We start from the raw sequence: 26,556 nt of genomic DNA on the forward strand, positions 1-26,556 counted from the left end.
CCAACCTCCGTCAGCCAAATCAGCCTCACTTGAGCCTCTATATCTGATGAATAGCTGCAAACAGCCAATCAACATTGTAAACATACAACAAATTATCGCATTACTCGGATAAATATTCATTAATTTGACTATCAACACTCTTTTGGCGTTCATTAGCGACTTGCCTAAATTCCTCTCTCACCGTAACTTCATCTTATACCGCCTCTCAGGAGTCACCTCACAGCTCATCCCAACTCAACGTCAGCAACAATGGGCAGCGCAGATACTCTCCCGTTCTGGAACCTCAACATTCCGGAGGACCAAAGAACGGAAGAATGTCCCGATTTCCTCCTCAGCACCAAACCAAAAGATATCGGCATTCTCTCCACGCCAGACGATGAATATCACATCTTGAACTGGGACGAAGTCCGCGAAATCATCGAAGCAAACCGCCTTGAGCTCTTCCAACGTATCCCCTCAGAGCTACGCCGCTACAAGCAGTTTACCTATCATCTCAAGCAAAAGTACGGCAGTGTCGCCAACTTTCTCTTCGAGCATCGTCTTGGATGGACGCCTCCTGTGAAGCCGCGCGGTGGACCGTTTGAGTTTGAGGATGACTACAAGATCATATGGAACGATGCCCCGTATGGTATAGATCCTAGGATTGTGCATCTTGTGGTCTGGACAAAGTTTGCTCTGGATGAGGATCCCAAGACGGGCGATTTGACAGACGAGGCGAGGAAGGAGATTGATGATTTCGTGGGAAGGACCTTTCGGAAACATGTCCCTGAAGAAAACGTAGGTCATTCTTCCTTTAGTGGCGGATCATTTGTGAGGCTGATGAGTTTAGGTCCTTTGGTTCAAGAACTGGCAGGGTTTGCAATCTGTCAACTCCATCCAACATCTCCATGTGATGCTCTTCAACCCAGATCCTGACTTCGTTCACAAGATCACAAAGGGAGATGTCCCTCGGGCAGGAGTGGAAGTCAACAAGTGAGTATGATACGGCGTAGCAAACTCGGCCAAAAAGTCTTTGTGCACAGCGGGTTGCAAAAAAAGTATGCCTAAATGTTGAATAGGCTATACTATTGATCAATGCTATCTTGCTTTATGTACAATATGTGTATACTGTTGAAAGAAACTGGCTAGTTCAAAATACTATGCCAAGTAGATTGTGACCCAATCGTTATATTCATACATCGTCACCTTTTTGTTCCCAATATTGCTCTTTCAATCCAAATTGCCAAGTCGGATATTAGGACTTGCCGGCACCGCTGTCTTTGGCATTTGCGACCTTGTTTCTGGTATCGTCGAATCTCACGTCCTTGGTCTTGGACACCTCGATCTTGACGTCCTCAGTTCTAACCGTCAGCTCGACGCAGGCGGCTTCCGCAAGTGGCACGGCTGTGGGCTTCTCGAGACCAATACGGATGATCTCTCCGTAGAAGTCATCCCTCTTCGTTCTCAGTTCTCTGGCGATATGGAAGGCCAGGCTGGCCGCCAAAGCCTCCAGGGTTTCGAATGATGATTCTGACATAGCCTGTGGAGTCGGGTGTTAGTTTATAAGTGGTATAGGTTGGCCAACTTCAAGTTTACTCACATCCACGATGATGCTCTCGATCACAGCGTAGTCATCATGCGCTGTTTGGTACTCGTCGATTCGAATGTTTGTGATAACAACTTGCTTAGCGTTTCGCTCATTGCTGTTGACTCCAATGAGTGTAGGCACTCGGATTCCTTCCAAACCCAGTTCCAAGCTTCGTGCGGTAATGGCTGAGTCGGCAAAGAGACAAGACCCAGAAAGTCTGATAGCACTGCCCATCAACGAGGCCTTGGGAAGAACCAAAGAGACTGATAGACGTCGGATGAGGCTAGTATCGAGGAAAGCCTTTGTCTGCTCAGCAGAAGCATCCTTCACACCAGTGTATTGATGACCAGTAAGGTCAACCCACAGCCTGTTCAGGACGTCACTCAACGACAGAGCCGACTTTGGTAACTTGTCCAAGGTGCTGAGAATGGATTTACTCAGAAGACCATAGTGAACCGTGTCAGAAGCAACCTTGTCGTCTGATGACGATGAGGGGAACGCATGTGTCAGTGAGACCTCAGCGGATATAAGCAAGGGCTGCTGCTTCGAGCCTCGCCCCCAAGCATCCTTCGGTCCCTGGATAGTCGTTTGAAGATTTCGCACGCGAACAACAGCGACGGGATCCCCTTCAGCATTGGAGAGTCGTCGCGAGGAGACGAGGGGAGTTTCTTTGCCCATGATGATGTGAGTCAATTGGCTGTGAGCGAATTGGAATTAGCAGCAAGTGGCTTGTAGTCCGACGCGAGGTGATGTATGAAGGGCTGCGGGATGAGAGGCACAGCAGGTTGTTGATGATTTGATGATGGATTTTCAGTGGTGGTTGGTTGCTTGCGTTTGGTATTGGCGTACAGAGTTTATGTCATTTGTGCGACTCCGTGTGAAGCTAGAATCGATGGCGAACAGCAGCGGGGCAAGCCACCCAAGTATATCTGCTCCGGCAAAAGAAGAAGTATCACCAAATCAACGATTTATATAAGGGATTTTTAATCGAATACATTAAAAGAACTATTTATTTGTCAACAGATTTGGCATAGACCTTCATTTACTAAAGCCTCAACTTGGTTCATCGATACTGACACAGAATGTCTAGATGGGTAGCTGTGTTAAGACAAACACTATCCATTGTTCAGATGTTTGAGCTTCAATACAAGACACTACGATCAGAATATTAGATCGAAATCAAATACATCCACCTGATTCTAATAGTTAAGCTACACAAATACGTGTTTGTTACTCTTCAATCAAGATATTGACCTCCGGTCACGTGGATGGATATCTCGACAGCTAACTACCCTACATCTCTGCCGTTGAACATCCATCCTCAGACAACGGATACCTCACAACATGGACTTCTCAACAACCAATGTCGGCGCATCTCGAAGAAACAACAGCGGCTGATCTACTGCGACTTATCACGTGTCAACTTCTGTATCACTCACGATGAAACTACAGCAACTCAGAACACTCTTGGCTATTTTCGGATATATCAAGTGGTCGATAAAACAGGGCGTTATGACTGTTATCCACTGACATGCCAACGATTACATCCATGGATATACACACGAATAACCGATATGCTAAGTATAAGGCTCAAACGTTATGGCCCTCACCATCTTATTAAAGTTCTCGTCGCCGATAGATTGCTATCCACGGGCGCACCCACGCAACCCAGCGGCCACGGCATCCTTCCCGCGGTTCACGCAATCCATTCTGCCAGACTACCACCCGCTGGAACCGACAGGACAGTTCTCAGGATCAACCTTTTGCGTCCGCCCAGACCTCCCTCCAGTCCAGTTGACTCACTCCAGGACCAGGGTATCAAACATCTTCTGGAGCTCTGCCCTTGGCTCGAGCGCCTCGTAACCTGTAGCCTGTAGCCCTGTGCTGCCCGCAAGGTTTCGAGTCCCACTCGGTCAATGTGGTCGTATGAGGAAGCTCAAGGCCGCCCTTATCGGATTCTAAATCACGCAGTCCGCGTGTCAAAGTCGCATTCTCACGGGGAGAAAGGCAGAGATGCATTTCGGTTCCAGAACTTCGGGTTACGGTTTACCGTTCGGAAAACCTTTCTACAAAAGGCAACTGGAAAGTCTGACAGTATACCAAGACGCTGTGCCTTAAACTGATCCTCAGGGTCCGTGGCCTTGAACCCGCAACTGTATCGTGGTTCAGCCCACTGTCAATGCTGCTTGCTTATCTGTCTCGGTTACTTGAACTGGAGTCGCTACGATATGTGGTTGAAACGCAAACGACGACGACGTCCTAGCGGTGGAGTAGCGATGCTGCGCTACTTGGGAAGAGATGAAACGCGATGATGTAGTCTGATTTCGACTCCAGACTGTTCCTTGATCTTTGGAGAGCGCGGTGAAACAACACCTCAATTCAAAGAGTTTGACAAAGCCCAACGTGGATCTACAGCTGTCACCGCCCAGCCTTTAGAGCGTATGGCTAGAAGGCCGTGACACCTTCTTTGGCAGCCTCTATCAATCAGCTTGTAACCTCGAGTTGCATTGAACTGAATGCTACCACAGCGATCAATAATGAAGATCATATCGCTACGGCTCTCTGACCGAGCCTCCTAGGTCGCAATACGGACCGGCAAAATCCGTTCAGAATGCAACCTTTCGAATCCTCGACTAAGTGAATTAACAGGGGTCAGACTCACGTCCAATTATCCCGTAGGATTGTTGGTTCCTGGGTAATTACAGACGAACACCATCCTGGAGTCATGAACTTGTCTAAAAATACAGGTCTATTAGTTGACCATCGTGTGCAACCGTCAATAAACCAAAGTTCTCCAGTCTCTATTTAGCTGTCCGGGCCGCGCAGAGGCACAGAACGGATTGTGCTGTACTAACACTAGATGATCGAGGTTAATCTTCCTTCGGTTTTTGGGGCCAGATGAAGCTAGCCTCTCCTCGAACAAGGGTTGATAATGCTCCACAGCTGGATATGCGAGTCAATTTCGGGCTCAGATCATCAGCTAGACTAGCCAAGAGTGAAAGCTCGACTGTGGGTTTGAGGACCGTGTCATAAACCTCAATGTCATAATTAATCAATATCAGTGCGGCTGGCTTGAGTTTCAAGTTGGTTTACAAGCCGTTGTTTCAGCTTCAATCTTGTTTTAGTACGGAATATTCTAGTCCGCGTTCCAAATGCAAGATTAATGTAAGTCCACTTTGCTTTTTATTCTAGGAAGATGTACAGATCAATTATCTAAGATACTCCATATCTAATCCGCCCGCAGAGGCTCAAGAGAGTTTGTCCGGTCCGGAGGTTGGACCAAAAGAAGAATACGACCAAGACTAGACTACTGACCGGTCTGCAATAATACTGGTAATCATATTTTGGAACCAACTCGGTGTTGGCTTGAACTGCTGCAGACAATCTGAATTCTTGGCCCAAGGTCTCTCGCGCTGTGCCACTCCGGCTAATACATACGGCATTATCAGTACCCGTTGAGCTGCTTGAGAGAAGAGATTACAAAAGAAATAAGATGCAACAGTTTCGAGTCATAAACGTCCTCGCAGCAGTGGATATGCTGAGTAGCATTGCATTTCTTATGTGTCGAGCGGATATGATACGTAGTAGCCAAGAGAAATTCCTTTTTGTAGACAGAGAGACCGTTTCTTACTGTAGCTTAACTCATAACCTACCCGTCAGCTGGGTCGATGGTTGCGTCGGCCTTTACCTGATGTTGAAGTTGCTGTAATTAATAGCATGTACTGTCGGTTCTGTACAGTACGGCTGGCTGTATGTGATGAGCCGGGGAACGCTTCCTGCGAAACCGCTCAACGGTTGAACCCCTGGACGCTTCCCGAATTGGCACATCACCCACTATTTGTGGAGGTGGAAGGATTATCTGCAAGGTCCGGAGGAGACACGCAGCTGCAGGTGTGTGGCACATCAGACCAACGTCCTTTGACTAAGTCACTACTAAGGCATAGTGTCATGCCACACAAACGGGGCAGCAAAACACTCCCAGTCCTTAACGATACCGGAAAATCAATTGTTGTAGCATCTGCTGTCTTTAGCAGATGTCAAACAGGGGATCCGAAACCTTCATGGCGGAGAATTTCGGTTGATCCTTGAAAGAATTGCAAGGTTCTGAGTAACTGTATCAACGAAAACTGCTTTGCTAACAGCATCACAGGATACAGGGCGAGAAATGAGAGAATATTCACTAAACATCTTGAACAGGCATCGGAACCGACCTAGTGCACTCGCATGCAGAGAGTTCCTCTGGTGGTCTAGTGGGTTTTCGTATTGATGTAACTTCCCCTTTGAAAGAGGCATGGTTTGCGATGGATTCGCAGATCTTACAGCTCAGTTGCTGCGTAGTGGTTCTTTATGGCCACTAGCCAGAGTAACGGGTATGAGGATAACTGAGCCGTCTGGGGACGGATTGCGGGGACGACAAGAGTGAATATAGAAGGTCAACTCGATGTGGATGGCTATACGATCTGTTAGCAATTGCGTGCTGCCAATGACATTGTAGCTGCAGCAAGCGGGTCTGTTGCGGGATATCACTGTCAGCTTCTTCCTGCATCTTCTCCAAAGTCTCATACACGACGTTGTATGAGAACGATGTGATAATAGTTGAGTTTGATCACTGGTGGTTGCATCGTCTCTTAGAGAACTTGGCGACAATGTCGCACGAACGGACCGAAAAGCGGTTGTAAACGGAACCACGAAATACCGCACCATTAGGTTTGCAAATTCTGCAAACCAGGTACGGGCTGATGAGATGGTGGGAAGTGGCCGGCTCTCAGCATGCATCAATGGTGTACAGTACCTGCATCGAATGTATCCGTAAGGCACGGTACCACCTACGTATGCTGACATTTCCATCAACAAGCCTAACGAGGTAAGTTGTTCTGTCCTTGATGGCGTAGCAGAGTCTTCAATTTCCGATGCAATGGTGATGATGATGACACTTGGCTGCATACGGATATACCACAAATCGATTAGGAAGTTATATGTGAAGTTATGGTGTAGCAGGAACATGGTCTGATGTGGTGGATGCAGGTGCAAGATGTAAGCTTACCAGGAGGATTCATGAAATATGGCATGCATCTTAAGATCTGCCATTGGTACCCTACTGGTGGTACGCGAAGAAAAAATTCAGTTCCGAAAAGTGGTGAGCCAGAGGGCTACCGCGATAATGACGGATAATATATGCATACAACAGGTATTAACTATGCGCGCCTTTCCATACTTGGTGATGTAAAGCTGAGTAACACTTGGTTGGGAAAGACGTTCTCAGCAGCGATTGGACCCGATAAAGTTGGTGATAGTGGATATATTGGCTTGTGTAAATGCGAAGACGCGAATTAGAAGCTGAGTTGCGATGCTGTAAGGCGCGGCAAGGTGATGATGTTCCTGAGTGGCAAAAGGAGTGTCAGCCAACAGGAATCAGTAGCCAGAGACAAGAAGGGTCGACTTGACCTGAATGGGAATGACATGGACCAGGGTAAGGCTACAGGGACAGGGAGCCGCCCGTGTGTGTGACTGAGCAGGGATTGACCAGAGTCCAAGAAGGGCCGAGAAGCCAGTAAAAGGCGAAGAGTCGGCTGCTGTCGCGTCCCCAAGAGAGCTGATGGAAGCAATCGCTGAGTGAGGGAGCATTAGTGGCCAGGGCTACCGCGCAGGCTTTTGTTACTTTGATGGTGGCGTTCGAGATCCGTCAAATGGCAAGCGTTGAAGAAATACGTTGATCTGTATGGACTGTAACGCTTTTTCGCGATTGATTAGAATCTTACATTTGCAGGGTTTTCTTGTCGCATTGGCAATCTGGTGTTGCTGCCAACAATTATTTGATGATTGAAAAATGGTAAGTGCAGTAACATGGAGGTAACTCTGTATTATCCGTACTTGCCTCTAGAATTAGAACTCAAGATAGGGAAGGCATGACTCCACCGCTTGCCCTGTGGGAGAAACATTTTGTGGGCAGATTAGCCGTCCTGGGGAAGGAAAGGCCCACCAGATCGATGTCTGTCCATCATCTCAGTTCAATCCATCCAATGATCCCTGTGCAATTCACGCTCATCACACAGGAACCAAAATACTCGACGATGATTTACTCAAGACAACGTTGACATCACAGCACTTGCACACAATGCCGACCATTGATATCTGTTGAATGACACCGTCGTATTTGTTATGTACCGCCCAACTCTATTGTCCTACCTAGGTAACTAAGTCACAGAAAACTGTGCGATTACGAGATCGGTACTTCTCTTATTGGTTACCGATTGAGCTCTATTGCTGAACCAGTGGGTTACACCCAAATTCAATTCAGTCAGTAGGTCATTTCACTCCGGCTCAGCTCAATTCAATAATAGGTTTCAGCTCGGCTCCATGACGAGCCCGCACATATCTCTGCAGCGTTGCCAGAGTTTGAAACAGAGCACGGTCGACTCCAAGTCCCGAGGCCCTCCCTAGTTTTAACGGTCGGCGGTGGTGGTGGGTTGCTAAAGCGGCTGCTAAACCTACCTAACCTGGTTTTGTCTCAGTCTGTTGAAGATTCCGTGTGTTTAATTGCGTTGATCTTAGCAAGACCAAGCGTCGCTTTGACTTCGTTCTTTAAACGTGACGTTTCGGAAATCTGCACGGAACAAGGGCGTCCCAAAGCCCTCAGCAGCCGTCGATAGGCCTAAGAAAAACCAAGACGAAGACAGTATGGCTGCTTTCAATTACAGGATGGAACGAAAATAACAAAGCTTGGCATCTTTCCTCTACTCTTGTCAGTATGGCGCTGATTTTAAGGCGATTTGAACTTGGGCAGCGTACCCCACCAACCTCTGGCTAGTTGATGTATCATCGATGAGAAACACGAGCATGAAAACATTAATGGTTGGTCTGATCGCAAGGCTCGTCATGATGCATGTTGCTGCATCACTTACAGACAACAAGGTGTTGTTTGGTTGAGAAACCACCAATAATCAATTCTCAACAGGTTTGTTTTGCCTTAGGTACATTTGTTGATAACTGACCGCTGTAGATCTACGGAGTACGTACGGCGAACTTGACTCACGGGCCACAGTCACCTGCGGGACGGACCAGAACACCGCTACCTGATACCTATAGTACTTCTCTTAGTTCTTGGTGGCAGTCTGCTACTAAGATTATTATCTCCATTATCGACAAAGGGTAATTCATCTTTGTTCGAAAATATCATCATATGTCCTCTCGACAGAGTTGGAAAGAGTCAAGTGACAGGGGAATGTCGTGACGACCAAGACATGCATCAACGACCCCTGAGTCTCCGCCCTCCACATTGGATCCAGGCACCACAGCCTCTTGGAAAAGCGGCTGCTCCACTTGAGGACCTTCGCTTCGTTAAACTTCGCTTCTACCCCTGGAGGAAAAGTGTACGTCCTTTTTGGGTACTTTGGCTTACTGCTGCAGAGCTGCACCACACCAAAAGCCCTCAAGTTCAGGAACATTTCTCTAGACCCTTCACTTACGACGGCCGCGATGCACGGCAGAGTGGGCCTTTCCCAAGTATAGTAACCCCTGTCACCTACTCGAATGGGTGCCCGCTTGTCATCACAGCCCACTCCCCCAATGATACCTCGAGCCATGATGCTCAGTAGTCTCAGCGTCTGCAACTCTTCTGGGTCGGTCTCCATCGAGGCCTTATTGGCCCCTGCTCCATACCCTGGTCCTGGCTCGCCATGCCATGACTGATCCAGGGTGCTCCGACAAGATGCAGATGCACAGAAAGAAACTCTTCCTGTAGCCCTTTGGGACTCCAGTATGGCAGGGGTGTTTAAAAAGAAGCAGACCCTGTTGCCTCCACCCTCGCCTCAAGTCTTGTTCTCGTTCCCCATTGTCAGTCCTGAAGGCTTGGTATTGGTCCTGGTCAAATACACAGATCTCCTCCGTGAGCTTATATGACCCGTCTGCCCACCTCTCCACGCGAGCGACTCGTCTTCATATGTTGTCTCATGAGTTTATGTGCTGGCTGCACTGTTAGTGTTGCTATCATATCTGTTTGACCAGTCTTGTTTGTATACGTATACTCTGCCTATCACTCTGCATCTCTTTATCGTCATACCTTTTGTTATCTGTACTCACATCGAAACCATCTCGGTGCTGCCGTCTCGTCACACACTTTCGAGCTACTGTTGACGGAACGCCTGTTATGCTGTAACGCACTTGATTTTCAACATCGACATTTACGCCTGGTATCGAAGGGAAACTGCAAAACTCGATAATTGCAGACGTCTCGGGCTTGGATTGGAAGTATTTGTCGGCTGGTAACGACTATTTGGATCGGAAGAAGAAGCCCACCGTTTAATCCAATCAACACCACCCAACATTCACCATGGCCAACACAACTTTAGGGGTCAACATGTGCCCCCCGCCGTTTTATGATCCTTCGATATTTCCTGATGATGGTGGATGTAAGCGAATTGATTCCGGAATGCCGTTATCGTTTCTAACAACTGCAGTTATCGATGGCCGACTCTGCAAACAACTAGATAGCATACAGTGCTGCCTGCCATGTCCTATGACAGACTGGGTTTACCCCGAACGATTCGAGACATTGACTTCAGTCGCAAACTGGGTCTCACTTAGCAGCCAGATATGTTGCGTCTTCTTACTTCTATCATGGGCATTCCTCCCCGTCGAGAAAACCAATCGGCATTACTTGAGCATATGCTTGACATTTGCCATTCTACTCATGAACGTAAGTACAAACACTGTCGGCAGGTTCTCGATTCAAGTGATTAACGCTATGAGATGTAGATGGGCTTTGTCATTCCTCTCGCAGCACAGCCAGAGCAATGCTACAACGAAATCACACCGCACAGCATGCAGAGCAGCAAGGTCTGTGGCGCTTCTGGTACCTTCCTTCTTCTAGGAGGCTGGGCAGGCGTCATGTGGGTGTTTCTCAGGTCGGTGTCTCTTCATCTTCAGATTTGCTGGCAAGTTCTCGTTGGCAAGAACTTCATGATTTTTGCCCAAGCAGCTGGTTGGGGAGTCCCCATTCTGGGAATCGTCTTGGCCCTCGTCTTCAGTGGTGTCTCGTTCCGTTTTGGCAAGACATGCCATATCAATCACGCGAACAGCTTGGCTGACTTCTGGATTCCGCTTCTGCTCTTTGCTGGACTGACTGTCATCATCACTTTCGCTACCTTTGGGTACTGCATCAAGGTCTACTTGGCATCCTTGTCTGATAATGGTGCCTCTTCGGAGGGGTCCAGCTTGCCCACTTACACGCAAAGCGTTAAGACCATGAACCCACGACAAGTTTATCGACGAGTCCGCCGCGTCATCGCTCTCCAGTGGCGTGGAATTGCTATTGTATTGATCATCATTGCCGATGTCATTTTCTTCTCTGTGGTTTTTGTCTTCCAAGACAACGTCGTTCAGTCGGTTGCGGACGACCCTACTTTGGCAGAAGACTGGATCGTATGCCTCTTCGTTACCAAGGGTGATAAGGAGAAGTGCTTTGACAAGGCATCTGGCCTAGTCATCAACGAAGCAACTGTAACAGCGGTGCTTCTTCTCTTAGCGGTAAGTGCTCCCACGAACAAAGTCTTGAATCTCTTACTGACAGCATCATAGCTCAACGGCCTATGGCTCGTCCTCTTCCTGGGGCGATGGGGCATGGTTCAAGGCTGGATTGACTTGATCAAGCAGCCGTTTGTCCAAAACAAGAAGGAATTTGTGTCAGTCGATGCGCGCGTCGACGTCAAGAGTCAGCCACGTTCGTACGAGATGCTCTCAAGAGATTCGAGCGCTGCAGTAACACCTATCTCTCCAGCAATGAAGTCGCCAGAGGAGGGACGAAGAACCCCAGACTACTTCGGCCGCACAGCTCGCTATCATGCGCCAGCTAGGTCCTTCTCAAGCCCCAGACCACCAACGGGTCACGATACGGAATCATACCCACTACCGATATATAACAAAGAGATGAACCCCCTTGCAATGAACCGAACATAATGAGGGACAAGCATACCAACGAATGAGCCCCAGCAGGGCAACTAATATATACCCAAACACATACTTTTCTAATCTATATCAACTCCAAAATAATGACACGATCCAAGCCCTCGGAACATGTACCGAGCCACAATCGGTCGAACCCTGGTATCGCGCGATCAGCAGTTACTCTCGAAGCGATCAAGACCAGCGACTGAAGGCACATCAGCATCGCATAGATGAAATATTACGACACCTGCAGCTACTGCATTTACTTTGTTCGAAATTCGATCTGAAAAAACATCAGCAAGGTGTTGAGGATTTGTGATCAAGTCTTGAAGAAAGGCAGAAGAAGAAAAGAGAAGAGACCCGCCGAGAGAAACGTCTGATTCATGGCTAGAGAGCAAGAAGAGATGTGTGGAGTACAATGATGAGTCTGTGACTCCATATAAGTAATGGTGATCGAGACACTACGTCTGCGGCGGCGGGAATAGGCGAGGGCTACCGGAAGTGCGGAGTTAAGATGATTCCATACATACCGGTAGATCCAGAGCTTCAAGGCTGAGATGGATGGCAATTACCAATCCATTATGGGGAATTGCTCATGGACTGCAACCTGCCGGATGTTGCGGATTCATAAAGCAAGGAAGCGAGAACGAATCGTCGTGTTCGAGTTCGGCGACTTGTCGAGATGCCAAGGATCGCTATGCGTCTGACGTCTCACTTCTCAGCCGCCGCGAATGATTCAACGCGCCAAGTCATAGCATTTTCATAGCGGTCAATTACTTAATCATAAGTTACCAAGTTTAAAAAAAAAACACAAGACGGAGAATTCTCTCCATATATCGTCCCGTCCCTCTCTATTAAGCAGTAGATGAAGCACTCTGATTAGTCAATTACTAAGCCCGAGCCAAGGCAATGACGAAATTGAAGTCTCTATCCAATGCCGTGTCGCATGAGCTCACGGCCAGTCTCCATCAACCACGCTCTCTTAGTCACAACGCCATGCATTCTATTCCGGATGAGCCGGAACATGAGACTACCTTGAGACTTGGCGATCGGGCACTTTGATATAGTTATCTTTGTGTTCTATGACTGAAGCTCGACATACAATAAATAGCTCCCGAACAGCCGTCATCATGCCGGCTGTTATCTCGGTCTTGTTCGCTGTCACCCATCGTCCTTGAGTTATAGTAGCGTGAGACATTGCGACTCTCCGACTCTAACCAGCACATCGAAAGGGAACAAATAATTTGATCGTGTCTTAATTGGAATTGGTCGCCAAACACGGCCGGATCTCTCACATCGAACGGATTCCATAAGGCTCAATCAGAACGTAACTTTAACCTCAAGCCAATCTTGCTCCGGGCACGATGGACGACACACGGGATCACTTACTCCGTGGTTGGACAGATGTTGAGCAGGCTGGCAGTATCGACGGAGAGAATGAACAACGAGACGAAATAAAACATTCCAGGAGAATAACGAAACCTGTACGACATGTTCACTTTGCCAACGATGGAAAGCCATATGGAAACGCCAAGACACCATCCAGGACACGAACACGGAATTGTAGCTGTCTGAGTAACCCAAGCAGCATGATTCTTCTTGCTGCAACAATGCTATTCCTCGGAGTCGGATATGTCTACCAATGGAAGGTTGAGACTGCGCTACATCGAAGCTGGATCCCCGATGCTGCCAGCGTACGCTTCGGTGATAAGCCGTTGCCTCCGCCGCCGGAGCATCTGCAAATTACCAACTATACTCTGCCTCTACGGACACAAGGCCGGGATATCGTCGACATCCGGGGTCGTCGCTTCAAGATGGCATCGGTGAACTGGTATGGTGCAAGTGACGAGTTCTTTGTCACCGGAGGATTAGATATCCAACATCGCGACGACATTGCTAAGACCATCAAAAAGCTTGGATTCAACAGCGTGAGGTTACCTTATGCCGATGAGCTGGTCATTGAGAATCCGATTGTTGACGAGAAACACCTTCGCGCAAACAGTGACTTGATAGGGTTGAAAGCTCTGGATATCTTCCACGCCATCGTCGAGACACTCACCAAGGCCGGCATTGCGGTTATCGTCAATAACCACGTCACCAGCGCGACCTGGTGCTGTGGTGCCAACCCTTGTGATGCGGGTTGGTCTAACGATCACTTAGGTCCCATCTGTCGTGTAAAGCAGACTGAGGAAGAATGGATCCAGCACTGGGAGGCGATTATGCTACCACATATCAAGAACCCGCTTGTCATTGGCGTTGATCTAAGAAACGAGGTCCGCGGCCTCTGGGGAACTATGCCATGGTCCAAATGGGCACCAGCTGCTGAAAGATGCGGCAACCGACTTCTTCAGATGAACAAGGACTGGCTCGTTATCGTTGAGGGAACAGAATCTTCCAACGACCTGTCTAGTGTCTGCAAGCGTCCTATTCTGTTGGATACTCCCCACACATTAGTATACTCAGCGCACGTATACGCATGGTCTGGCTGGGGCAGCTGGGAGGGACGGTTCCTTCAGCGTGACTACAAGTCATTTGCGAAAACAATGCGACACAACTGGGCCTACATCCTCGAGAAGCAGATCGCCCCGGTGTGGGTTGGCGAGATTGGCGCCCCTGTGCAGCCATCAGTGGGTGATATAAATTACTGGCAGCATCTGACGCGGTTCCTGCAGGAGATGGATGCTGACTTTGGATACTGGGCACTCAATGCGCGAAAGCCAAAGGGCAACGCCACGGAGAGATATGGCTTGCTGCAGGATGACTGGAAGACGCCGGTGCTTGATTACCGGATGAAGGATATGCTAGAGCTTATGGCGGCTTAGGCATGTTTGATGATATTTTTATGACTATGGATGAAATAAGAATGGATTTTGGAATTTGACTTGGAGGATATACCTTTATAGCGCAATGGACGTTTGAATATATATAGTATCACTGCCACCATAGTGCTTGTGATAATACATAAAGACTTGATGCTGTTTAACTTATAAGAACCTGGCCTTAGATATATGATAGTTGGCAGGCTTCATGGTATCAGAAGAATTAGTCTCCGAAAGCATAAGAGACGAAATGACTTAATCACTTTATGTTATCTTCGACCAGCACTTAGGTTAATTTATTATGATAACTAACCCAAGCCTTGGAAGATAATTCTTCTGTTACCTACCCGGCAGGTCAATATTCTGATTCTTGATACACATTGATATAAAGTTTCCGTCTAGTCTTAGGGATAGCTCGTCCCGGCCCCCAAATCAGCAGTCAACAACTCACGACGGAGCCTTTGGCATGATTCTTATCATTCAATTATACACCATACTTCCTTCTCTTTACGCTGCTGCTTATAGTCCTTAGTACTTGCCAAGTTCGGAAACTGTTTCGTTTGTTTACCTGCAGATTACGTATTTTGCTGCTCATCAAGCTGCTTATCGATAATCAATCCACCTTTTGGAGGAAGGGACTGACGTGCCGCCGCGCCGCACCCCGCGACTCTGCATTCGGCCGCTCGCATTGGACCGGTTCCTTTTCAAGACGGGAAAGAACAACAGAGCCCGGCATCAGGGTCAGAAAGATTGGCCGCCAAAAGCCTAAGAGACAAAATAATTTAGGCAATTTCTGTCAGCTTAGACTAACAGCCAGGCTACTTTATTTTAGCACCCTAAGCCTTGGAGGACAATTTTTCTGTTACCCAGTAGGTGGTCCGGGTTTTGTCCCCGCCGTGGACTTGGATACGCTGAACTGACCTGGCTGTGTTGTACACTGACTTAGCTTCTGCATACCTCAACAACATCTATCTCGTCGCATCGGATTTAATCAGATCATATTGTACTGCATCTTGCAAAGCTGCGCGCAGCGATTCTATTCGCTACCGACTACTGCATTGTCTTGCCTTGCCCTACGGCATCACCCATTCGGCCGTCACCTGAACCTACCTTATGCTTAGCTGCGGGAGAACGCTGGAGACAAAATCAGCGAGCCGCTTCATATCAATTCTGATCGGCTCTTAGCTCATTTATTTTTTGCACCTTCAAGTTCAGATCCGAGCAAGGCCATCCCCGCCCATGATTGAATGCTGATGGAAAGCCGCAAATTTCAGCCAATATCTGTCGGGAAATGCTATGCACAAACCGCTACTGATCGGGTAAGTCTTCCTACACTGCTTGCCCGCACTTGTACCTTTCTTGCTGACTCTGCCTGCTTTTGCGACCAAACAGTTTGGCGATGGCGCTAAAGCCGCCGTTCGTGATCGCGAACTGGTGACTCTAGGCCTTCATCCCCAGAGCACCGAAGTGCCCTTTGTTTGGCCTCCGGCTGGTAGCGACTCGGACGACGAGAGGCATAGCGGAACTTCTATATATCGATTGATACCATCCATGCAGAAGTTTAGAGGGAACCTGACTGCACTCTCCCAAGTGTACAATGTGTGACCATCTCTCCTGGTTTGCGATCACGATACTAACGTATCACCATAGCTTTACTTCTCTGCATACCAAGGCCGAATATTTGTTTACCGACCCCGCACCGCCCCGAGTCAATCGCTGCCGAGCCAGCCTGATTTACAACTCAAGCCCAAAGCCAGCGATGTGGCCCAGCTGGTAGGAGGTGCAGTCGACGTATCTAGACCACACACGATTAACCATATGATAATTGGGTTTCTCGGAGACGAAGAAATAGTTCTTGCGTGCTACGACGATGGCGACGTGGTTGCATACTACACCAAAGACCTTGCGAAACGGATCTTCACATGTCGTGGTACATCTGATGTGTTGCACAAATCAGCCCCGGAACAATTCTTTCATGAGAATACTGGCATATCAGCTTGGGGCTTGTCTATACATCAAAAATCACGGTTGATCGCTGTCAGCTCGAATCATCACGAGGTAGTTGTCTTCGCCCTCGCCTTGACCCAGAATCCTCCGAGTCACAGGACAGCCATCACGCCACAGCCAGCTACACAGACACGTACCCGTAATTGGCGTATTGTGATCCGATTGCCCCCAGCCGCGGATAATATCCCAAATATCTGTTTTATAGACGACTGTCACGGCAATGCTCAGCGAGTGGGTGCTGTTGATATTAAGGGAAATCTGTGGCTCGCAGATATTTGGCAAGGAAACACAGGTCCAATTCAGGTTCGACCGTTATCCGGCTTCCTAATTAGAAGTGAGGAATTTTACCCGGCTCTCTCTAGGGGTTGGGGCGTATTTGCTCTTGACGAAAGGGACTTCTTGAAAGTCAAGACAAAAGAAGAGCTATTTGGTATACCCGAAAACCAGACTGAAAATGTGCCAGTAGGCAACGGCTGTAGCCAACAGCTAGTGAATATCAGAAAGGCCCTTTCTGAAATCCCCGATAATCCACACTTAGCCCCGTTTCCTCTGTCAGCGAGGGAGCCGATCCTCCTCGGCCCCGGTGCAGGCATGCCGTTGCCTTGGGGCCCAGCCTTATTTCAGACGGGTTTTGCGATGCCAGATGGAACAGGACTAGGCAGCGATGGAAGCGACGCAGGGGAGGATGAGCTGGAGGAAGATACCGAGGAAAGCGAAGGCGAAGGTGACTCGGAAGGCTCAGAAATCGACATGGAGGCAGACATTTTTATACCTGATTGGAGCTCAAACCATACGCAGCAGGTCGACGGCAGTCTTCCAGACAACTTGTATGGGTGGGATACGAGATTGAACCAAGAGGGCTTCAAAGGTCAAGACGCTTCTGGGAACAACGCAAACCCCCACAATCTCGACATGACATACTTCCCTCACAGCAACACGGTGCATCCAACACCTCGAAGTGCGCTCAAAATGCTTGCTTTTGTGCGGAGTGGGAAATCCACTGAGCGTAACCGACATCCCCTAACGTCGCCGGATCACCTGGAAGATCTTGGGAAAAAGCTATTTCTGTTACGAACTTACGAGAAAGATATCGAGCTGCGTTCATTTGCGTCAAATACAAGTGAAAACTCACCGCCAGAGTTTGGAGTCATTTGTCCAGACGCCCTGACATTTGGACGTTTCCGGAACGTCGGCCTTAGGGGGCATTTCCATGCAACAAGTAGGATGAACATGATTGCTATGGTGCCCGAGCTTTCCCTCATGGTCATTGGGTCGCCCATTGGACGTGTTGTGCTCATAACACTGACACGAAGAGCTCGCACTGGTGAGCATGATCAGGGTAGCTGGGAACACGGATTTCGAGTAGAGTGGGTGCTACCGACAAAGTCCGATGAGGACAAACATCGCAAGGTCAAAAACCTGCGACCTTTGCACGGGATGGCCTTGGGGCCCGTTCAGGTGGGCGATGATGTCGGAGGCAAAGTCGGAGGTGGAGGTCCAGCGATGCCACGGCGATATCGGCTGATGTTGCACTATCGAAACCACGATATCTTATCTTATGAATTAACGCGCGAGGAGCAAACAGGCAAACTATGCATTTTCTGAACCCAGGTCCTTTTATTCCTGGCTCATCGATACCCGGTGGAAGCTTTATTTCATGCATTACCGGAGTTCTTTGGCGTTTTCAACAACATAGACTTTAGCCTAGGGTGCTAAGAGACGAAATAACTTAGCTACCTTATGTGAGCTTACGCTGCCTTTTAGGCCACTTTATTTTGGCGCCCTAAATCCTAAAAGATGATTTCTGATTTCTCTGTTATCCTGTGGTGTTACTAGCATCAAGTTGTCTGCTTGTCAAGGGTCATTTGTGCATCGGGTGAAGTAGGCTTGCTGGTTGGGAGCAGTGACAGGAAAGAACAATAAACGGAACGGTGGGTGGGATTAAGCTTGCCTCGGGAGTGGTGACAATTATGAATTATTTACAATTCTTACCCAGCTTTGAGTATGCATCCGTATCTCGGGGTTCCGGGTCGGCGGGACGAGGCAGAGCCACCCCGCAATCCGTCCCGGGGGAGAAAGGTAAGGGCAATAAAGTCTTCTAGAAGAGGAGTGACAGTAGCAAAGATAGTGACTGTAAGAGACAGAGGGCGTGTGGGAGCTAGACATGACCAAGTGCAATTTGTGTTGATTTGATGGCCGAGAAACTCTTGATTGGTCGAGACGCTGCAAGGGCAGATAAGACGGAGAACAGCATCTTTGATCAGCTTGAAAAGAGCGAGTCTGATTGGATGGGTTAAAATCTGGGGATAATGTTGTTCAGGCTGGACATTGAAGTCCATGAAGGATATGGGAGACGTCATGAGCAAGAGTCAGGACGTCTCGGTGACGGAACTGTATTATTTAAAAGGCCACTTTCTTCCGAGAATGAGGCTCTTGATGGAGAACGAGAACGGACATTGATATCCCATGCCCACGTTTTAGTGAGCGGTATCACCGAGATGAAAAGCTGACTTTGATCCGTGTTAAGGCCGAGCGAGTTCTGGGCTGTAAGTGCCGGCGTCGAAACTCGGAGCGGCCCCCAAAATGCGTCCGAATCGACGGTACGGAACAGAGCATCCGCCTCCCGTTGTGCCGGGATGCCCCGGAATACAAGGGGGCCAAGCTTTCACACCCCCGATGATGAGGTTACAGATGCAGATGCAGGGCAACCGCCAAGGTTTGTATGTAAGCTGAGTGAGTGTTAGTTACAATACAGAATTGGACATGGACAGCCAGCCATTGAGGGTCTTCAGGTACGAAAATAAGAAACAAAATAAGAAATTCATGGGGGGCATCCATTGCATGATGACAGCTTATAGATAGAAGAAGCTCAGCTGAGCATTTTCAGCTTTGATAATAATCAATCAAATAAAATATTGTTTCGAATGGACATCAAAAAAGTGACTTGGACGGACGAGTATGCTGGGAAAGCATAGGGGCCTATGATTGGCTGGTGAGTTACGATGTGTCGACGATATTATCAATAGATCCATGTTCTCATTAAACAATAATTTTACTCACACGAATTGAAGGGTACGTACTGAGTACCTACGGTACCGTACCGAAAAGCCACACAGCCTCCCCCACAAAAAACCAACGACAGCAATCAACTTCTGATAAGAAAGTAAAAGCAAAAGGCACTGCACTTTAGCTACACGTCCAGCATGGGCGGCTCCCGAGACATGGGAGCCAATGACAGGCTTCAAATTCTCTTATCTGGATGACGCCAGTTGAGATGATGCGCACAAAGCAATACGTAGTGGCGTTCTTCACGTGTAAGACGTGTCAAGTCAAAAGGAAGCCGAAGAAGGTTATTTTGCTTCAGAATGAAACATCTGGCGAAAGCTGAACGAGCATAGCATCCAAGTAAAAATAGCCAAGAATCCAAGCGATTTGTGGTGGTTGCAAGCTTTCTTCTTTGGTATCTCGCCAAGTCTGTTACTAAGATGATCTTGATAACTTACAGAGATGCATTACAGAAAGAGAGCTGAGAGTACCGTAATCTACTCCTCGCATAGGCCAAGGCTTGGGTGCTCTGTCCAGCAGACATTCTATTCATCCCTCGGATGGTCACCCGAGGGAGAGCTGAAGCTGACCCCAGATTTGATGGTCATGGTCATGGCCAAGGATTATGGATATCATATGCATGGAGTTTTGTCGTAGTAATGCAATCAAACGTCTTTACACATCGCCCACTGTAATGGAATAATCTTTGCGGTTTAGTCTCCTTACTACCTAGTGAAATCGGACCACTCCCTTGCCTGTCTTGCCTGTCTTGCCTTTTCTTGGGTTTGCTCTCCGCATTTACAGACGACGATCAGCGACCCGATTACAATAGTTTCCGATCAAGAAGCCCGTTTTAATCGTCTATTGATCCACTCGTTTCATACAATTGAGAGGGTAGGTCGTCATTCGAAGGCGAAAAAGTCAACATGGTGAACCGACAACGGCGAGGCTTCATGTGTGTCGACTTAATCGCAGTCACAGTGATGACCGAGTGTTCAAATTTCGGCGTCTTGTCTATCTAGGTACATGATCCGGGCTGAGTTTATCCTATCCAGGCTCAACTAGAGAGTTTAAGATTTAATGTTTACGACCCTGCTCTTCCATAATCTTGATACTCATCAGACAATCTATCTATCAAAGGGTCTTGTCTCGAGACAGAAACCCCACGCTTCTGCGTCTCTTTGATATCACACGTCAACGGCGTGCATCCAGGGGAAAGGAATCACGTTTAAACCGATTACCCGTCTTTTTTTCTTCGGGGTTTTACTCATTCATTTGTCTCCCCAGGTTTCTGGCGATCCAATGAGTTGAGAGATTCAGGTTTTTTCATGCACACCCTTGTTCTTTGCTGATGCCCAAAGTTGGAAAGCCCCCAATTTCGCAGGAGGTGGCATGGGGCATTGCACAGGAAGGATTTGTTAAATGGAGGATTATTTGTAGAACCTACTGTACTCTTTTTATTCCTGGATGCTTAGATCTATATTTATATCGAACAACGTGTTTAATTCCATGCAGCATAAGCTTCCCTCTTCCTTCTTTCCTCGTGGGTGATGTAATGCTGCAATGCTGCAAAGCCTTAACAAGCTGCGAAAGGGCGTGTCTTACGGACTCTGTCCGGGAAGGCAAGAACAGACCTGACAGGGGTGTTTCTCGATCTGGGAATCCCAGGAACCAGCCGAGAACGGCGCTCAAAGAGGAGTCGACATAGTAGACGCCTTACTGAAAACGTACAAGTGCGCTCTGAGCTAGAGCCGGTACTGTACCTGCCGCTATCTTTATCTCTATCAAATAGTCGGTACGTACCGATAAAGATAGCATCCCATAAGTCAAGCATGGTTTTTGTATGTGTCCAACTGGTTACTACGCGCTGTATCTAGCGGGAATCAGATCAATTGCTGGCGGTATCACAGCGACTAACGGGTGCTGTACAGCCCTGTGAAATGCTGAGTCCCGGTACGTACTCCTTGCTATCAATGGGCTGCCCATGGATGCCATGCCATACCATGCCCTGCTCTAGCTAATCTCTATCTCCCTCCCACAGACTGCTATCTCTATCTCTTGTCTCGAGTCCAATGTGTCGCGCCTCTATCTTTGGGTACCAGCAAGATCTGCAGCAGATTGGATTGTCCCACGCCCAGGCTTAGAACATCCCATCCCATCCTGTCCCATCCCCATGGCGCCTTTTCTTTTTTGGCTCGTGGAGAATGGGTCTAGGATACACCTTAGATACGGTAGATAGATGCTAAGAATGCAGTCACTCACAAACCCACGTCGAACAAATATATTAAAGTCTTTCCCCGTCTCATCTCAAATCCTCTTTCTCTTCTCGTCTCTATTCTCCATATTCCGTTCCGTTTCTATTCCCACTAGGTTGTTTCCATACCTTCCTAGAATCGGTGGAACTTTCCTTCCTCATCCGGTCTCTCTTCTCACTTACTGGGTATTACCTTCCTCGCCTCCCGGCTTGAGAAGGATTCTTAAATCTCATCGACTCTCATCTTCTCAACATCTTTCACCCTCAATCACCATCCGAAAATTCGAATCGAAGCCCGACGACATCATAAATACGATAGTCCAATATGTCTTACGTCGCTCCCGGACCCCCAACGCCTTTCAATGGCACCAACGAGGAGCTTGGTGGTGATTCCAGTATGTTTTTACCTACAATAACACATAAAAATTCATCATCACGGCTTCGTTTTACCACTTCAAAGCACATGCTAACATGGTTCTTCTCCAGCTACCGAGAACCTCAACCAATGGTACCAGTCTGGTGACCAGGCCTTCATCATCGTCTCGGCCTGTCTCGTCCTTCTCATGGTCCCCGGTATCGCCTTTCTCTACTCCGGTCTTGCTCGCAGAAAGTCAGCTCTCTCCATGCTCTGGGTCGTCATGATGTCCTTTTCCGTCATCGTCTTCCAGTGGTACTTCTGGGGTTTCTCGCTCGCCTTCTCTACAACTTCCAACAACCCTTTTATCGGCGATCTTAAGCACTTCGGTCTCCGACACGTTTGGGGCGCTCCCTCGGTCGGATCAGCTCTCATTCCCGCTCTTCTATACTCTTTCTACCAGATGATGTTCTGTGCTGTCACCGCTGCTCTTACCATCGGTGCTGTTGCTGAGCGAGGCCGTGTCATTCCTAGCATGGTCTTCATCTTTTTCTGGGCTACCCTCGTCTATTGCCCTCTGGCATACTGGGTCTGGAACCCCAACGGCTGGGGCTTTGTCCACGGCGTTCTCGATTATGCTGGTGGTGTTCCTGTCGAGATTGGCTCTGGTATGTCCGCTCTTGCCTACTCCTGGGTTCTCGGCCGCCGAAACGAGAAGATGATGATGAACTTCCGTCCTCACAACATCTCTCTCATCACCCTCGGTACCATTTTCCTCTGGTTTGGATGGCTCGGCTTCAACGGTGGCTCTTCTTTCGGTGCCAACCTCCGTGCTGTCATGGCCTGCTGGAACTCTTGCCTCACTGCCATGTTCGCTGCTATGACTTGGTGCATTCTCGATTTCCGTCTGGCTCGCAAGTGGTCCATGGTCGGCTGGTGCTCCGGTACCATTTCTGGCCTCGTTGCCGCCACTCCCGCTTCTGGTTTCCTCGACCCCTGGGCTAGCATCATCCTTGGTGTTGTTGCTGGTGTCGCCTGTAACTTTGCCACCAAGAGTAAGTCAACTTATCAATATACATCGTATGACAGCGACTAACCTCCTCTTACAGTCAAGTTCCTTGTCCGAATTGACGACTCTCTCGATGTCTTCGCCGAGCACGGTGTCGGTGGTATTGTCGGTCTCATCTTCAACGCTTTCTTCGCTCGCGGTTCCATCATCGGCCTCGACGGTGTTAACACTGGTGTCATGGGTGGTTTCATGGATGGCAACTACGTCGTCATCGGCTGGCAGATCGCCGCCATCATTGGTGCCTCAGCCTACGCCTTCGTTATGTCCGCCATCATCGCTAAGATTATCGACTTCATCCCTGGTCTCAAGCTCCGTGCTTCTGAGGAAGCCGAGCTCCTGGGTATGGATGACGATCAGCATGGCGAGTTCTCTTACGACTACGTTGAGGTTCGCCGTGACTTCCTTGCCTGGAGCCCTCAGCGTGGTGAGCCCGCCGAGGATGGTGATGTTCTCGAGCCCACCCATGGCATCCAGGAACACCAGTCCATGATGAACCCCAGCGAGTCTGACGATGCCCGCAAGACTCCTTCTCTTAACACACCCGACGTCATCGCACCTGACGCGGTCATCACCGAGAAGCATGCTTAGATTTGTCTATTGCAACTTCACCTTTGCGAGTCACGTTAGCCTTGTTTGATATAGAGGGTTTTATTTAAGAGCACCTTCTCTTTGTTTCTTTTTTGGGTTTTGGGACATTGGGGGTAGCAGGCAATGGCGTTACGGGTTGATCGATCTACTTGTCGACGTATATGCCTTTATTGTTTTTAATACCCGACGGTAGATGTGTATGGCTTAGGAAAAGCGGCACATGTCATTGATACGTACATATAATTGTGCAATCTGATAACGCAGATAGTTAGTGAATCAGATTTCTTCATACTACATATCTCTCAAGTCCATTGTGAAAAGCATGAACATTCCCTTTGATTGATTAATTATCAACCTGCGTAATACTTTGTTCATCCCATGACGAAAATAAAAGCTAAACATTCCAGCATATCTATATCCCATACGTGGTATAACCAGTCTCTATATCAAGATAAATAAGAAGTCCATAGCTCAATGACCCTGCCACGATTTACAAAACCTAAATGATATCTCATATCTTACACATGTTACCCTATCATAGATGGCTCAAGATGGCGGTGCTCCATCCGTAACTTTGCCGTAGGGCAGTGAGGGATAATCCCCAAAGCAGGCATAGTCGAACTGCGCCTTTTCGGCCATCTTTTCCTGCACCTTGAGGAACGTTTCAAGCTCACACCAGCCATCCTTACGGTTAACGTCGCATTCCGAGAAACTCTTACCCAAAGGTACGGTTCGCTGGTTGAGCACAAAGTGGATATACTTAGTCTCCTTACCGTCGAGGTAGCCATCTCTGTTTGGCGAGACGGGCTGGGGAGCTTTGATGATCTCGATATCCAGGCGCGCACCGAAGGGAGTGAGCTTGGAAACGACGAATTCGTGGTCACCGGGGTGTTTGTCGGTAGGAAGATCCTCAGCGAACTGGGTTAGACCAAAAGCTGTGAGGATAGAGATGATGTTGGTGTCGTGGGAGAAGTCAAAGTAGAGGCTCTGGTTTAGAGGAAAGGTCTCTGTCATGCCATCGAGAGTGGTGTTGATCTGGGAACCAGAGTAGCCGAGGGTATGGTTCTTAAGGCGCGCAATAACCTCTTGCTGGTAACCAAGACCGGTTGCTCTCTGTAGTTGCGGTTAGTAAGGTTGATATCAATGGGAAGATATATACTTACGCCAATGGGGCTCTGGAAACCGGCACCAGAAGAAAAACCAAGATCGATTGAGTAGCCAAAGTTCTCCCACTCCTCGTAAGTAAAGAGGTCACAGAATCTGCTGAAGCCATAGGCGACGGTCTCATAAGGGCACATGTTCTGGGCGGCCCAGACATCTTCTGCAGTCCATGTGAAACCCTCGGTCATGTTGTTGAATCGATCAGTTGCTATCGATTTTGTCAGCATTAATCATCTTAGAGTGAGGATATTCTTTGTGTGACAAACCATCTTTCAAGTACTTCTTATACCAAGTCGCTACAGGGGTCACATAGTCCGCCTTCTCCGCGTTGGGACAGTTGAGATTTCCGGCGAGTGAGTTATTGAAGCCAGGGGCTTCGATGATCACTTCGATGGTGGCATTGTTGGTCCTGATTATGTTAATGATTTGTAGCTAGTCCGTTAAATGTGACTTACCACTCAAGACCGAAGAATCCAGCCATCCAGTTTTCAGCAGACTTCAGCATACGGTCTTGTGTCTGCGCAGAATTAGCATACTTGATACATGGAAACTATGTGCAAAGTCACGTACGGTAGTTCTGACAATGAGCTTGCTCTGGGGGTTGTACAGGCTACCATACATGTAGCTGTGCAAGACACCTATTGTCAAACGTTAGTATCAAGGCCAGGGTTCTTGATCCATCAACTCTTACCAGACTCGAATAGCTCCTGCCGACCTCTTGGCACTAGGATGGCCTTGCCGAGTTCATACTTCCAGTCATTAAGAAATTCCAGAGCATCGCTACCCTTAAAGCTGGACGAAGCATTGGCGAGACGCTCACCAAGAGTTGCAACGTTTGCGCCAGGAGTCGGGTAACGAGCACCATGTCGTGACAGCATCTGAACTTGAACAATCTCGGCACCTTGAGGAATAGGATACTCGTCAACGCCGAAACCAGTAGAGGGACAGTAGGGACTCAGGTAACCCATCATCTGGAAGATGCTTCGGTTACCCTCCTTCATGCCCTCGATGGGGATGGAAGTCTGCAGCGGGTCATTGGGAACAAAAGTAGCCGTAGGCTCAAAGACATGAGTCTGGGCCATGAAAGCCGGCTTGCCAGTTTCAGTTACGCCGGCCCATAGTTCCGGAGAGGTCTGGAAATACTGGGGCACTCGGGGTGGGTCGCCCGGACATGAGCCGGAGCCGGAGCCGAAAGCTAAAGGAAGACTGAGATAAAGGTTTGTGGCCATGAGAAGAACGACGAGGCCTGAGAGAAGCACCACCATGTTTCGGTAGGTTCGCATTGGGCCCCGAGGGACAATTGGTTGGACAGGAGGTGCCCGATCGCCATCGTGACCATCGCCCTCATCTTGATGAACTGGCTGGTATCCCGAAGAACCTGCGGCGCCCTTGGACTTGAGAAGTCCGGTAGCGGCGGCCATTATGATACGAGCCTGAGGCGTTTACGATGAAGGCTGCTGTGCGTTGCGTTTTCGCTTTCGCTGTCGTGTCTGTCTCAATGGGCGATCTCTATGACCAGCATAGGTTAAGACACCGCGCTATGGGTAGCTATGATGTACCCCTTTGGTACAGTGACGCAAAGTACAGCACTGTAGCCTTGGTAAGGACAGGCAGCCTGACAGTGAAACAATGCTGAGTTCCAGGCCCTGGAAATTGGAGGGAATGGGAAAACGAGGAAAAGAAGGAAAAGAAAAAAAGAATGGGGCTTGAAAGGGTCGACTCGTGATGCGCCTCAATTGAGGATGGGGG

At 48.5% G+C, this 26,556-nt stretch overlaps 7 protein-coding genes across 7 annotated transcripts; 5 read left to right on the top strand and 2 right to left on the bottom strand.

The window, feature by feature from the left end:
- Positions 1-249: 249 nt before the first annotated feature.
- FIESC28_09733 (uncharacterized protein) lies at positions 250-976 on the top strand (the record flags this gene model as incomplete). Its single annotated transcript, XM_031163869.1, has 2 exons — positions 250-777; positions 830-976. 2 exons carry the CDS (start codon positions 250-252, stop codon positions 974-976), a joined length of 675 nt encoding a protein of 224 aa, XP_031012066.1.
- A 258-nt stretch (positions 977-1,234) lies between these two features.
- On the bottom strand, positions 1,235-2,245 carry FIESC28_09734 (uncharacterized protein; the record flags this gene model as incomplete). The annotated part of the gene is made up of 2 exons (XM_031163870.1): positions 1,235-1,519; positions 1,580-2,245. The coding sequence occupies 2 exons, from the start codon at positions 2,243-2,245 to the stop codon at positions 1,235-1,237; spliced, it is 951 nt and encodes a 316-aa protein (XP_031012067.1).
- Positions 2,246-9,896: 7,651 nt separating this feature from the next.
- FIESC28_09735 (uncharacterized protein) lies at positions 9,897-11,521 on the top strand (the record flags this gene model as incomplete). The annotated part of the gene is made up of 4 exons (XM_031163871.1): positions 9,897-9,975; positions 10,024-10,262; positions 10,322-11,092; positions 11,144-11,521. 4 exons carry the CDS (start codon positions 9,897-9,899, stop codon positions 11,519-11,521), a joined length of 1,467 nt encoding a protein of 488 aa, XP_031012068.1.
- Positions 11,522-12,873: 1,352 nt separating this feature from the next.
- Positions 12,874-14,331, top strand: FIESC28_09736 (uncharacterized protein; the record flags this gene model as incomplete). The annotated part of the gene is made up of 1 exon (XM_031163872.1): positions 12,874-14,331. The coding sequence occupies one exon, from the start codon at positions 12,874-12,876 to the stop codon at positions 14,329-14,331; it is 1,458 nt and encodes a 485-aa protein (XP_031012069.1).
- A 1,250-nt stretch (positions 14,332-15,581) lies between these two features.
- FIESC28_09737 (uncharacterized protein) lies at positions 15,582-17,940 on the top strand (the record flags this gene model as incomplete). The annotated part of the gene is made up of 3 exons (XM_031163873.1): positions 15,582-15,647; positions 15,721-15,927; positions 15,979-17,940. 3 exons carry the CDS (start codon positions 15,582-15,584, stop codon positions 17,938-17,940), a joined length of 2,235 nt encoding a protein of 744 aa, XP_031012070.1.
- Positions 17,941-21,959: 4,019 nt separating this feature from the next.
- On the top strand, positions 21,960-23,646 carry FIESC28_09738 (uncharacterized protein; the record flags this gene model as incomplete). Its single annotated transcript, XM_031163874.1, has 3 exons — positions 21,960-22,029; positions 22,121-23,044; positions 23,099-23,646. 3 exons carry the CDS (start codon positions 21,960-21,962, stop codon positions 23,644-23,646), a joined length of 1,542 nt encoding a protein of 513 aa, XP_031012071.1.
- Positions 23,647-24,192: 546 nt separating this feature from the next.
- FIESC28_09739 (uncharacterized protein) lies at positions 24,193-26,228 on the bottom strand (the record flags this gene model as incomplete). Its single annotated transcript, XM_031163875.1, has 6 exons — positions 24,193-24,759; positions 24,810-25,015; positions 25,074-25,216; positions 25,263-25,324; positions 25,378-25,445; positions 25,499-26,228. 6 exons carry the CDS (start codon positions 26,226-26,228, stop codon positions 24,193-24,195), a joined length of 1,776 nt encoding a protein of 591 aa, XP_031012072.1.
- Positions 26,229-26,556: the final 328 nt, after the last annotated feature.

Source organism: Fusarium coffeatum, assembly GCF_003316985.1.
Source record: "Fusarium coffeatum strain FIESC_28 chromosome Unknown BRIP53273_contig_263, whole genome shotgun sequence".
NCBI classification, from domain to species: domain Eukaryota; kingdom Fungi; phylum Ascomycota; class Sordariomycetes; order Hypocreales; family Nectriaceae; genus Fusarium; species Fusarium coffeatum.